This window comes from Artibeus jamaicensis, unplaced genomic scaffold, assembly GCF_021234435.1.
Source record: "Artibeus jamaicensis isolate MK-2021 breed Jamaican fruit bat unplaced genomic scaffold, CSHL_Jam_final contig_464, whole genome shotgun sequence".
Lineage (NCBI taxonomy): Eukaryota > Metazoa > Chordata > Mammalia > Chiroptera > Phyllostomidae > Artibeus > Artibeus jamaicensis.
In genome coordinates, this window is record NW_026521842.1 from 19,556,945 (window position 1) to 19,570,761 (window position 13,817).

At 50.1% G+C, this 13,817-nt stretch overlaps 1 protein-coding gene across 2 annotated transcripts in view; it reads left to right on the forward strand.

The window, feature by feature from the left end:
- The window catches only part of CMTM4 (CKLF like MARVEL transmembrane domain containing 4), a 56,559-nt gene extending 43,322 nt beyond the window's left edge, over positions 1–13,237 (forward strand). The window contains exons 3-5 of one of the 2 annotated variants that reach the window (XR_005084869.2): positions 4,434–4,532; positions 5,633–6,368; positions 6,672–13,237. Coding sequence is in view for 1 of the 2 variants with exons in the window: in XM_037162544.2 (XP_037018439.1) it covers positions 4,434–4,532; positions 5,633–5,797 (264 nt within the window). In the remaining variant the exon portion in view is untranslated. Of the gene's footprint in view, positions 1–4,433; positions 4,533–5,632 lie in introns of both variants that reach the window. The other variant, XM_037162544.2, reaches the window with a different exon arrangement.
- Positions 13,238–13,817: the final 580 nt, after the last annotated feature.

Consider the following 13,817-nt stretch of genomic DNA (forward strand, 5'->3'; position numbering starts at 1 on the left):
CAGCCCCTCACATTTCCCCTGAGTCTGGGGATGGCAGGGCTGAAAATTTCAACCCGCTAATGACGTGGTTGGTTTTTCTGGTGACGATCCCCTGTCCTGAAGCTCTCTGGGGGTTCCAGGGTCACTTCATTAGCATAGACTCGGGGACAGTGGAAAGGGGCTCATTATGAATGATGAAAAGATGCTCCTATCAGTCAGCAAATTTTAAAGAACTAGGGAGCAGGACAAAATATATATTTTTCATTAATTGCACTCATCCTCTCTGGGATTAGTTTCCTTATTTTTAAAAGTAGAGCAGAATAACATGTCCTGTCTTACGGGTATTTTGGAGCATAACTAGGTAAGGATATGGTGAGACACTGCGTTCTATGGTTGGCACAAAAGACTGTAGATGGCAGTCCTTACTGTCATGAGTATTACGACAGATCCTTTGATACGGGGCCATTTGAACACTGGTCAGTGCACGGCACGGTCCAATTGGCTGTGAACTCCCCTCCGTGTGTGGGGCTGAGACTGGGGCCAGCTGCAGAGCCCAGTGGTTTGGGGGCGGCAGCAGTGACAACAGGCAGGGCTGGGTCTGCCACAGAGGCCTCACTTGTGACTGCTTCTCCAACACCTGCTTCACGCCAGGTTTGGGGAACTGAAAGTGCAGGATGGGGAGATGCAAGCGGCTCCCCTGGGTCAGGTGTGCTCCGAGGGTCCGGTTTTGTTGGGCAAGGCCTGGGGGATGCTGGCAAGGAGGCAGTGGGTTACTGGAGTGAGTCAGAGAAAACTGCAGGGTTCCAGGTGGGTGCTCCTCGGACAGAGCACAGAGGGTGGCGCGTGTCGTGGGAGGCCAGTGTCTGGGGCTGGAGCAGCGTTACAAACTCAGGGCCCACTGGGGCCGGGCGTGTGAGAACATGAGCCGGGGTCAAGGTGATGGGGAAGGTGGTCCTGCTCAGCCCCAGCCAGCTGCGTTGCTGCTTCCTGGGACTTCTGGGCCAGTTTTTCGAGAGCAGCTGGAAGTTGGTTTTTTTTGTTTGTTTGTTTTTTAGAAATTAGTTTTTATGTGCAGGCTTCTGACGTTTAAATGTTGGCTTGTTCAAATTTGAACACTGTACCAGTCAAACCTATCCATGGGCCAGATCTTCTTGATCTGTTACTGGATTTACTTGGGCTCCATGGAACTTACTGGTGTGTCGATGAAGAAGGGACTCGAAAACGTGTGACCTTCCTCTTCTCTGAGCACAGGGGGGCTGCATGCAGGCCTGGGTTGTTAAGGGGCCGGACAGGGAACTTAAAGTGGCGAGGTGTGCAGCCTCGGGGGGTGGGGATGAGTGTGGCAAACTGGCCAAGATGGGGCTTGTATAGTGCATGTCCCATTAAAAGTATTTAAAAAAAATTAAACGTCAATATTGGCTAAAAATTCTCACAAGTCTACATCTGAGGGGCAGTCCCTGCGTGACCCTAACAGAAGTGGAACCACGCGCGCGGAGAGCCACGGTTTCGTTTCAGGGCCAAGGCGCTCACGCAGCTGGTGTTGCCTGACTTTCTCAGCGCTCCAGGTTTAAGCCTTTTGAACTGTGGAAGCAGTAACTAACTGTTTGTTGTAGAAGAACTAGAAGATATAGATAATAAAATAGAATAAATAAAATCAGGTGCTCACCCAAAAGAAAGGAAAACATATGTCCATAGAACAGCGTCTAAAGTAGTAACATTATTATAATAACTGAAAAGTAGGAATGTTCAAAAACTGTTGAACGGATAAGTGTGGTGTATCTGTACCGAAGAATGTTACTCAGTAATAAAGAGAAAGGACGTATCGCTACAACATGAATGAACCTTAGAACTATTACACTAAGTGGAGGAAGCCAGTCACTAGAGAGCATGTAATAAGTATATCATTCTATTTATACGAAATGTCCAGAATAGGCCAGTCCATAGAGACAGGGAGCCAACCGGTGGTCGCCTAGGATTGGGGGAGGGGTGAGCAATTACCTGTGAAGTACGAGGTTTCTTTTTGGAATGCTGAATCTGCTCTAAAATTAGATCGTGATGATTGAATTGAATGCTGTAATTGGGTGTATAATATGTATGGTGTGTGAATTGTATCTCAGTAAAACTGTTTAAAAGATCTTATGTGATACAACCCACGCAGGGGTAGCCAGTTGTAACACTTGGGTGTAACTTCTTGACTGTATTCTCTAGACTGTCTTTCACATGTGCATGTATGTTGTGATATGTGAGTAAGAAAAATGGAACCATTAAAGTCATGCTTTTTAATTTAAACTGTCTTAAGTATCTTCCACATTAAATATACAACCATATCATTATTGTTAATGGCTGCATAGTGTTCCTTTGTGGAAATGCCATTTTACCTAACAGGTGCCCTATTCTCGAGCATTTTGTTTGCTTGTCTGTTTGCTGTTCTGAATGATATCACGAGCATCCTTGCACTGAGACCTTTTGGCACGAGTACGATATTTAACATGAGGTCCAGATGTGGAATATGTACACAGAGGACACGAACCTCTTCGAAACCTTTGATATCTATTGGCCCTTTACCATATTTGATTTTCATAGAGTCACCATGAAGGTGCGCACTGTTTTGTTGGATGTTTGGCCTCCACATTGTATCATAAGACATTTTGCTCGTATTGGAATAGTCTTTGGTTTGGAAAGTACATTTTATAGACTTCTCTGTATTCCACCAGCACCTCACCCAAAGCTGAGCGTAACCCAACACTTCCCGGATTGAATTTGTGAGAAATTTGGTCAGGCTTAACACACTGGTCCCAGCCGAAGCTGTCCCTGCGGGCAGCCACCCCGGACAGTTTCAGAGGCAGCCCTGGCTCCACCCCGTGACCCCGTAACCCTGTGACCCTGTGCAGAAGCATGACCAGGAGTGTGTCGGGGCTCCTGCTGCACGGGCTCCGCACTGTGATGACGTGAACGTTGCCTTTTTGCATCTTTAAAAAGAGGAGGTAGACCTCGAAGTCAGGCCAGCCAGGAGAACCAACCTGGTGTTGGTGGTTTGGTCAGTCTGGCACGTAAGCAGTTCGGAATTTTACCTGAACTTTTTTTCTTTCCTGTAGAGGCCACAGAGGGACTCTGGTGTGGCCCAGGCTGCCAGGGCCTGAGGCCACAGTAGTAGTAACAGAAGTCACAGCGGAGGTGCAGGCAGCACTAACTGTGGACCAGGCTCCGTGCTGGGCTGTTCACATGCTTTGTTCTACCTCATCCTTAAACCAGCTCCGAGAGGGGGGTTCCCTTCCCCCGTGGGACGCAGAGAAGGGAAGTGCCTTGTCCAAGGTCACGATCCATCTGTTAGGACCTGAGTCTGGCTGCGACTCTTAATCAGTGGGCTGTGTTTCTCTTGACAAGATAGGAGTTAAATCTCTGTAGCACTGGGTGTGTAACCCGATTTGCTTGGCAGGAATCTCAGGAGCCAATCCTCTAGGCTTTAACAACAGAGAGGCTTGAAAGACCAAGCGCACGGAAGAGGGTGAGGTCCCGGGCTTGGATACAGTGTGCTGGAGGGGTCACAGGTGACCGAGAGGATGTTCCAGAGGGTATCACCCCTTTCCGCACATTCTGGGCCGGTGATTTCCAACCTTTTTCATCTCGCGGCGCACATGGACTAATGACTAAAATTGCACACCAAAAAATGTTTTTTGCTGATCTGACAAAAAATAGGTATAATTTTGATTCATTCACACTGGACGACTATTGTTGTGTTGACTTGTCATTTTTTTAAAGATTTTATTTATTTATCTTTAGAGGGGAAGGGAAGGAGAGAGGGAGAGAAATATCAGTGTATGGTTGCCTCTTGTGCATCCCCTGCTGGGAACTGGCCTGCAACCCAGGCATGTGCCCTGACTGGGAATAGAACCACAACCCTTTGGATCACAGGCCCATGCTCAATCCACTGAGCTACACCAGCCAGGTGTCATTTTTTTCAATTTGACACTCTAAGGGAAAAGAGGTCAGTGCCCCTGACTAAATAGTCCGGTACTGCATATTTTAAAAATTCTTGCAGCACACCCGTGGCACACCAGTTGAAACCTGCTGTTCTGGATTTTTGGGGAGCTTTGTCTATGCCAGGGTGATCTGAATGAGTTTTTAAAAGACGGCGATAGAACTGTACACAGTAGTTATTGAGCATGGCCTTGATAGGTCAGCAGTTTGGGTCCCTGAAGTGTGAGACGGTAAGAAACGGTAACGTGGATTTGGCCGCGGTGACTTACGGAGCAGCATCAGGAGCCGTTACCGTCTTTGCCTTCCTCGGTCTAAGCAGTGCCCCTGGGCCATCGAGACTCAGCTACAGGGACTCAGATACGCAGCCGTCAGAGAGGCTGGATGTCGGGCCACTCACTTTGAAAGTTCCTCAATGGCTTTGAGGGCAAAGCACAAAATGCTTCTTTTCAAGTGATTTTATTTATCTTTTTCTTTAGGATTTGGTCAACACTGGACTCAGCACTTTCTTTTTCTTTATCGCTTCAATTGTACTGGCTGCTTTAAATCACAGAACCGGAGCAGAAATCGCGGCTGTGGTAGGTGAACTCAAGGGGTTAAAACTTGGGCCGATTTGTACGCTTTTTGTGACTTTCTCTCCTCTCCCTCCTAGTATGTGTCCTACTCATTCTCCTTCAGCCTTTTCTTTGCTAACGAAGTTGTTACTGGGCCCACAGAGGTCTCTGTTCCTTCAGTGCTGAGGTTCTCAAAGTGGGGGCCCTGGGCAGGCAGCCTCAGCATCACCCAGGAACCTGTAGGACATGCCCTTCCCGGGCTCTGGCAGAGCTGTGGAATCAGAATGGTGTTTAGCCAGCCCTCCAGCTGATTCAGATGCAGGCTCGAGTTTGAGAACCTCTGCTTTAGTCTGTTTCCAGCGGGACGCAGACGTCTGTCTATAGTGGTGTTGCTTTTCCAAGCCTTACCGGCCAGTGCAGGGGTCTTAATGAAGAAGAACAGTCTTGTCAGCATTTAGCAGTCAGGTGACGTTTTTGCTCTTCAGGGTGATTGCCACGGGGGTAGGGCAGGAACCAGATAACATAAGACTTTCCCTGTGCTCTGCATTACGAAGACTATGCCACACTTTAGTAATGGTTGTGATTAAAGAGGTTCATGAAAAGTATTAAACTAGCTGCTCTCCCTGTGAGGTGTCGAGGTGTCGCTCAGTAGAATCCGTAGTCATAATTGACTAAGCCAAACCTCACTGCTTCTCACCCTGGAGTTGCCCAGGGAGAGGCTGCTGGAGAGGAGGTGGGGGTCAGGGGCTGTGATTTGGAATGTCAGGCCTTGTGACCTGAGTTGGGCTCACCCTGGAGCCCCTGATTTTTTGCGTATATGGCATTTTGTCTACATGTATGTTCCCCTCTGGGAGCAGTGACTGTGAAGGTGCTGTAAAAGAGGCTTTTTTTTTTTTAAATAAAAAAAAAAAGATCCAGAATACTATGAAAGAAACCTTGGGCCGTTTTCAGATTGGGCATGACTTAGGTGGGTCACACAACTGTAGACTGGGCCCCAGTCTGACAGCTAAACGATCATCAGGGCGAGGTGTTGGGGGCGCTGCCACAAAGCCACGCGGGGTCCCGCCCGGACACCCTGTGGACTGCTGCTGTGTCTGAGGACTCACTGCGGCTGTTTCTTGCAGATATTTGGCTTCTTGGCGACCGCGGCCTATGCTGTGAACACGTTCCTGGCGGTGCGGAAGTGGAGGGTCAGTGTCCGCCAGCAGAGCGCCAGTGACTACATCCGCGCCCGCACGGAGTCCAGGGACGCCGACGGCCGCCCCGAGATTCAGCGCCTGGACACCTGAGGGCCCGCTGGGGCCCTTCTCCTCTCGTCCTCATTTCCGTCCTTTCAATCAAGTTTTCTTTCCCTTGTCATGTCAGATTTTTATGTGATTAAGCTGAATTTTGTCCTTTTTGCTAAAAGCTCATTTTGGGAAAGGGTTCTCCCCCTCCAGAGTGGCCCTGTTAGCAGAAATGTGCAGTGGAGAACGCCTGTTCCCAGTGTTCCAACCGCAGTGGGCGGGAGAGACCTACAGATTCTCCAGGGTTTGGTGGCCGTGGGAACAGCTGGCCTGCCTGGCTGCCATGTCCACTCTAGGTCCTCACTGCCCCCGCGCTCGGGCTTCCCATCTCTCGGTGAGCCACCCTGTCATGTGTATTTGTGACAAGTCAACACGTTGGATTAAATGGGGGCTGCCAGGAGCAGGTGGAAACCAAGGAATGAGGGTGTGAGGCTGGGACAGTTTTGTTGGCAGTGATGCCTGGGCGGCCCCAGGGTGAGCTCCGTCAGCATCAGCCTCGCTGTCAGGACCCTCCCCTGCTGCTTGTCTTCCGTGCCTGGGCATCGAGGCAGCCAGCACAGGCCCCGAAAGCCAGGTGTGTCACTGAGGGTCTTGGTGATGGGTGTGCTGGGCAAGCTCTTGGCTGGGTCTGGACTTTATGGGGGTGGGCAAAGCTGGTGTCCCTTTGGGACAGCTCCCCGGGACTGCTGACATGCGGGAGGGGCACCTTCATTTCCCACCCTGCGGAGAAATCACTCAATGCTTCCTCCAGTGAATCACCTCCCCGAATCCCAGATTCCCGTCCAAGAACATGGGGACCATCTTGTTTTTCACTCTCCTGCCTACCCTTAATACTTTGAGGCTGAATTGAAGATTTTCTGTAATTTCACCTTTTCAGGTAAAAGCCAGGAAAGGAATTTGATCCATTCCACCAGCCAGAACACTTGCCTGTTTGGACCACAGGTGGGGACACACCTCTGCTTTAGAGATGTGGCTAATTTTCAAATACCTGAGAAGAGTTCGGAAGTGCTTCTGAGTGGACTTGTCTAGGATTTGAAAATACTTGAATCTGCACCACGTGTTCTTTCCCTGATATTTCAGAAGGCACGAACGGTAGCTGTTTATGCCCCGGGTCCCTACTCTGAACATCCATCTTAGAAGTTGTTGGGAAGAATTCTGGGTGTGTTAGGTTTCGAACTGATTCTTGACAGAGTGAAGATTATTGTGGTGAAGGAGTTAAATGAGCCCCTATGATGCTGTACTTTTTTTCCTTTTGGAGACTAATTGTATCTTTTATGGAGAAACTGTTTTAACTTGTCAGGTTTTCACTCCGAACTGTTTTTAATGTTTACAGACCTCACTCTAGCTCTAATATTTTTGTGATTGGCCCTGACCAAGGAAAAAACATTTATTGCTGGGGGGGGGGGAGATTTTGCAGTAACTTGGAGAATCCCCCGGGCCTTGCGCTGGTGACCGATCACCACCTGAGCGGCATTACCGAGTGATGAGAGAGCGGGAGTGTGTGTCCGTGGGGTAATGAGAGGAGAGCATGTGTGAGGCAGTGTCCATCTGTGCGTGTGTGGCACTTCGTTCTTCACAACAGAGCAGTGTCCGGGGTGATCAGGTGACACAGCCAGGCAGGGGCTCTGTGGGGAATGGTGCTGCGCCGTCTCTGAGTGGGCGGGTTAGGGGTTAGCTCCCGGAATGAACGTCGGGTGCTGTCTGGGCGCTGCGGTACTTCCTCCCCAGGGCAGTGGCCCAGGTCACGTGGGCAGGCCACTTTGTGTGCTCCGGGGGCCACGGCGGCCAGTGCAGACCCAGCCTGCATGGTGGTAACTCACCTCCCTGGGGTGCCCCGGAGGGCAGCCAGGGCTGGCCACAGCTGGACGTGCTGCAGAGCATTCTGACCGAGCCCTCCTTCCTCGTCTGTCACGAGGCAGTGCGAGTCATGCCTCGCAGACTTTGGACCTATTGTATGGAGTGATTTTTGAGAGGATGCTGACATCTGGATTTTATCTGTTCATTTTATATATTTATTTTGCATTTGTTGAGTGTGTATGCCTAGTCAAAATTGGGCTTATCTCCCTCTGCGAATTCCATTTAAAGACAGGGTCACCAAGACTCAGTCAGCCTTATATTAAACGGGGCCCATTTGGAAGGACCACCCTGAGCTTTATCAGACATCTCCTGCTGGGAATCATGTTACTTGGCCTCGGTAAAAAACGGCCTTTGAAGTAGGACTGGAGAAAGGAATACCATTCAGGCAGGATTGCTGCCCAGGTTTTCCCGAGTCACTTCAATAAGGCCAGCTTATCATCTGGTGAGAGGGAGCCTCTTCGCCTCCTGGGGACGTGCCATCAGCCGCAAGACACGGCTCTGAAGCCCCTGGAAACGGTAAATGCTGACGGGTGACAAGAAGTGACGGCACCTTAGCCTCAGAGCGACTTAGGAGCTAATTTGCATCTTAGTGTCAGAATCTTTGGAATTATTTATGTCCCTGTAACTATTTAATGTCCTTTGTGCCGTGAGGCTCTCCTATGGTTTTAGTAAATATATTTCATTCTATGAATTAGCTCTCACTACAACCGGAAGTAGCCAGCTAGTCCTCTAACCTGGTGTGCCGCACACCCGTCTCGTCACCCAGGGCAGTGCGGCGGTAAGAAGTTACGGAGGAATGCATTTAGGTGAATGTGAAGGCACCTGCCTTTTTTTGGGTTGCCTCTGTGTACAAATAAGACAATCTAGATTTGGGGGGAGCTTAAAGAATTTTTTCCCTGCAAATGGAAGGAAGAGTATTTTCTCGTTTAATAGTTCCAGTATGGATCAGTGTCAGGTTGCTTTGGGGCATTTTCAGGCTGAGGCAGTCTTGGTGTCTCTGAGTTTTCTGGTGGGATGATAATGGCTTTCACAGTCCGTGCCAAGGTTGAAGAGAACTACTTTGCTCCGTGCCTTTGAATTTGTTCCTGGAGACCGTATGGCTGAAACCCTCAAGCATTCGGTGGTTTCAGATGGATGCAGACACTGACGTCTTTAGAGAAATTTTATCTTGGCGCTGATTCGGTGGATGTGGTCATTTTTTCTCTGATTCTCCTTTACCTTCTCTTTGCTTGAAGGCATGAAGGGAAATACCTTCTCGATTTTGTACACAGAGATTAGTCATGAAAGCCTACAGACACCTGTTGGCACCATATAAATCTGGGGAAGGACCAACGCATTTACAGAGTGAAATCTCAGAAGTTTGATTTACAGTAAAGTATTTTATTTTAGATTTTTATTCTGCAGCAATAGTCATTCAAGAGGGATAACTTTTGCCTACACAAAGGCAAGAATGAGTGGCCCACCCAGTCCCAGTACTCACCCATGTCTTCCTTGGCAACTTGAACTGAAGGGCCAGCATCAGCAGAGCCCAGCTTGGCTGCAGGGAAGCCAGCAAGGGCCTGGCCTGGCTCTGAGGGCTTGGCTTGGGGCGACACCGCAGCCCCCTGGGCACCACCACCATCCCTGGCAGGAATGCTCGTGCCTGTGGGGAGGTATGGAGTGCGTCTGACCTCCACCCTGTGTTGGACGCTTCTGGCAAGAGCTCCGTGACTCACTCGAAAACATTCCTGCCCTTAACGTGTGCAGCCTCACTAGCCTGTCTTCGGAGGCTTCTCTGTGATTGACTCGTGTAAAGCCACAGGTGGTCTCTGAGGAGAGAAGCACTTACTCTTCTGTCGCACGAATAACCTCACCTTTCCTTGTGGACACTGGTGCTGTTTGGGAAGACACCCCTCGCCTCTCTGTGCTTCAGAGGTGGACCAAGTTCTAATCTCCGGGCGCGAGACTTCCCGCAGGTCGTTCTTAGAACCACCTGTCCTACCAGAGGAGGAGAGTGTGGCAACAGCCTGTGGCCAAGGCAGTGATTCTAGAAGGCAGCGACGATTGATGTGGTTCCCACGGCGCCGTCCCTGTTCTAAACACGGCATCCAGGGAGTCGTCGTGCCACTGCCTGGCCCTCATTCTCTGTGTCTTGCCTAAAGGATGAAAACGACACTGAACAGGTAGCAAAAGGCACAGACACTTTTTAGGTTGAGGGCTGCTGCCAACTGACTCTCTAGAGCAAAATAAAAAGTCGCTGCCTGCTCCAGGGGCTGCCATTAACCTGTGAGGTCTCCAGGCACCTTTTCAGTTTCCTAGTGAAGTTTGTAGAACCCAGGGGTTCTCTCTTCCCCAGACCTTGCTCATTTTATCAGCACCCATGCTTAGGACCAGCAAGGTGACAGGCTGGGAGCAGGGGCAGGTTGGGGGGGGGGCTGCAGCCCAGACTCGGTCTGCTGAGGATAGCACCAGACTGGTTACTGACCCAGGAAGTCTTGAAGAAATGTGCTTGGTTAACCGCCTTTCTATCCTCTGTCTTTGGAAAAGTGAGATCTTGTTCTGGAATCAGCTTGAGAGCAAGAGCTGAATGTAGGAACCCGTGTGCCTTGGGGCTCTTGCCTTTGAGTCTGGGAGCTCGCAGGTCTAGACAGGTGGCTGGCTCATCTCCCACCTTGGAGAAGACGCAGATGGAGCACTGCCTGGGGCGCACTTCCCAGCGCCCTACGAACCTCAGAAGAAGTGGGTTTCTTCTCTTCCCATCAGATATTGCTGAAATAAACGCTAAGAATTGTCTGGTGAGAAGGTAATTTGAAATATTTGACCCTTTCCATTTCTTTCATTCCAAAACTGTTTCTGAAAGAAAACACCCCCAGCACGTGTTAGATCTAGAACTGTCTTCTGAAAGCCAATGTTCTGTTTGGCTTTTCCTCACACCAGTAAACGGCATTTGTACCTTCTTGGGCTTGAAACGGAGGAGTGGGGCCTGATACACTCTCCCTTCTTTGGTCTGGACCATATTCTTATTCCATTTGGATATGTTGTCTCAGTCTTGGGGATTTTCCTCTAGTTTGTCATATTCTGTGGGCGTAGAAAAGAAGAGTTCCCTGCAAGCCCCCTGAGTTTGAATGACTCGGTAGTAGTTTTCCTAGAATGAAGTTGAGACTATGGATCCTTGATTAGTGTGTCTTTTTCATAGGGTTATTTCATTGCCTATAGTTTTTGATGCCAAGACCTTCAATCAGACACCCTGGGGTGGCTCGGGATGCATTACAGTCAAAGGCGGGAGAGCCTTCATGAAGGGGTTAATAGCCTGGGCTCTACCGAGCCATCAGAACTTCTGCGGTTCTCTTTCAGAGGAGGAAATGTCTCAGATGACCTCTGTGGGTGGGATTAGGGCGAGGCCCGTGGTTTCTTTTCATAATTGTGCCTCTGAGCAGAGAGCAGGTGCGACACAATTGGTTCTGATGGGGTTTGTCTGTGATTCAGTAGCCATCTGAGACCATCAAATCCCAGTCCTTTCTGGAGGGCCCTGCTGGAACCCAGTGGGAAGTTCCTCTTATCAGGAAAGCCACCTGGAGGGAAGGTCGGGAGGTGGGGACTGTGTCAGCCCGTCCCCGTGCCAGGCAGGGGGACCAGGTCTGGCTGATGGCTGCCTCCCTCCGTGGGGCCTTTTCCGGGATCCATTTGCAAGTTTCAAGATTCTCCTCCCCTCTCTGCAAAAGTGAGGAAGGCAAATATTCTGGGCTTGAAGGAAGAGCTGGCTGGCCCAAGGCTGGGTGGGGGGAGGCTGGCTCTGTTGCCTGGATGGCCCCCCAGGGTGGCTCAGGCCCGCAGAGGGGCCACCTGCTTTCAACTCTTTCAACCCCATCAGCCCATTTAAAAACGAGTCTTCAAATTCTGCCTCACAGTGAAATGACATAGGCATAAAGCTAGGGCTTTTCATAACTTGATTTTTGTTGCGCTTCCCTCTAGGAGAATGCTAGGGATCGAAACTATTTGTATATGTTGCAATTTGTAGGGGTTCAGGAACCCATGGGAAAAACACTTAACTATTTATTACAGGTACGACTATGTTTTTTTCCCCCAAGTAGGTAATTCTGTCTTTGTATATTTCAAGACAACTATAATCACTTCACCTTTGGTGCCTTCCGTGTGTCAGTCACATAAACACTCTTGTTAATCATGTAATTGAAAAAAAAAAGATGTACATTTAATTAAATCAGATAACACTATTTTTGTAGCATGATTTTAGATCGTGTCCTTTTAATATTGCTTTCAGCAGCGCTGGTTTTGAGGTTGGCCATTTTCCCTTTGGACTTCGTGTGTATTTTTGAAAAGAAAATGATGGAAACCACCCCTGGCTGTTCTTGCGTCCTCTCTGCTGCTTTCTGCCCCTCATCTTGTTCCCGCTTATTTAAAAAACAGTCTGAAAGTAAGAGTATATTTCTGTGAAATAATTCTAAATCGGTATAACTGCATTGGGCATTTTTAAACCACGTGTTCAGTGTGGAGAACCACTGATAGTGGTTCGGCCTCCGATGAGCCGCCTCAGAACGGGCGCAGTGGTTCCGTAGAAAGAGAAAAGAACAACACCCTTGGTGCTCCGGCCTCCCTTCTCTGGGTCTAAACCGGAGAAGGCCTTTTGTCTGGGCCTTGTGAGCCAGAGGGTGCGCTGGGGCGGGGCTGTGCTGCGCCCTTCACCTGAGGGCCGCCCGCCCCCCCGCCCACCTCCCCGCAGGTCCAGGGCTCCACCAAGCACTGGATCTGCTTGGGTTGGGGAGCTGGTGAGGCTCCCTGGCCCTTTCTCGCTGTGGGTCTGAACAAAACAATCCCCTGCTGCGAGGAGCTTGAGGAAACCACCACAGGAGGGCGCTCTAGCTGCCCTTCTTGCTTTGCCTCCCCTACGGGACACAAGCTCTATCTGGTCAAGAAAAATCTCGAGGAAACTAGCTGAGCCATTGCAACATGAAGGAATGGATCTTTTGAAACATAAAATTGTAGTTTTTTTTGTCCTCTTGGAAGGGCCAGAGTATGTAATTACTTTATAACAAAGGAAGTCGAGTCAGGTGGTTAATAACTCTTAATGCGATGACTCATTGGCACTCGCCCTGTGGCACTTTGGGGGACGATGTTCATTTACCAACCATTGCACTTTCTTCACAAAAGTCTGTTTTCTCTGACAGTTAGACACAGCTGTGGGGTGTTCTGAAGTGATGCCCGTCTGGTACATTCTGGTTTATGTTGTTGGCTGGTCAGAGATCCTACTCTGGCTTCCCGAACCGACACCGGTTCCCAGGGGCAGGCCCCCCGCAGGCTCCGACCGGCTCTCGGGTCGGACTCCGTCCGCGTGCAGCGGTTTGGGCCCCGGAGCCTTCGCTTTGGTCGGTTTGTCCCCGACAGCAGGCAGAGCTTCACGTTGCCCTCGGTTTCCCCTTTATTTCCTTTGAAGGACCAACTTTTCATGGTACTTGTCCTGATTGTTTTCATAGTGTTCAAATCTGTATTTTTGTATGTAGAGGGAAAATAATTTTCTCAACACTAATCGCTAATATTGTATTAAATCGTCATGAAGGAGTTCTTGTTTAATAAATGGACATGTAAAAATGGCATTGTCTCTTGCAGTGCTGACTCAGGTCCTGTCCCTTCGAAGGCAGCGGGCCTGGCTCCTGAAACAAGCCTGTTGTTGGGGAGATTGAACATGACCACTGCCCAGGGGACGGGGCCTCTCTGGACCGGTGTGGACGGGTGGCTTGGCTGGAGCCAATAAGGTGGCAGAGCAGAAACTCCCACGTGAGCCCCGCGTGGCCTCTGCATAGTCAATTTTCTATGCACTTTCAGAACCTGTGTGCAATTTGGGGCAGAATGCCTTGCCTCTTCCCACCGGCCTGGGCCGAAATGCTGCCCTAAGCTCCTCCCGGGCTCCACTTCTGAGGTCTCTCGTCCAACCACGAGGGCGCCAGGCTCTGGCTGCCTGAGCAGAGCTATGGGGTGTTACCCAACACGTGAGAGGCCCTGGGCCTCCTTCGAGGGGCTGTGGTGACCTGGGTGAGATCCCAAACTGTAAAGCAGGACTGTGTGAGGAGTAAATAGGAGCACAGGTGCGAGGCGCTCAGTGGGGTACCTGGGGTGGGGGGCAAGTGTGTGTGTGTTGGTGCGGAAGCCTGCAGCCGGCAGGGTTCCCACCTGG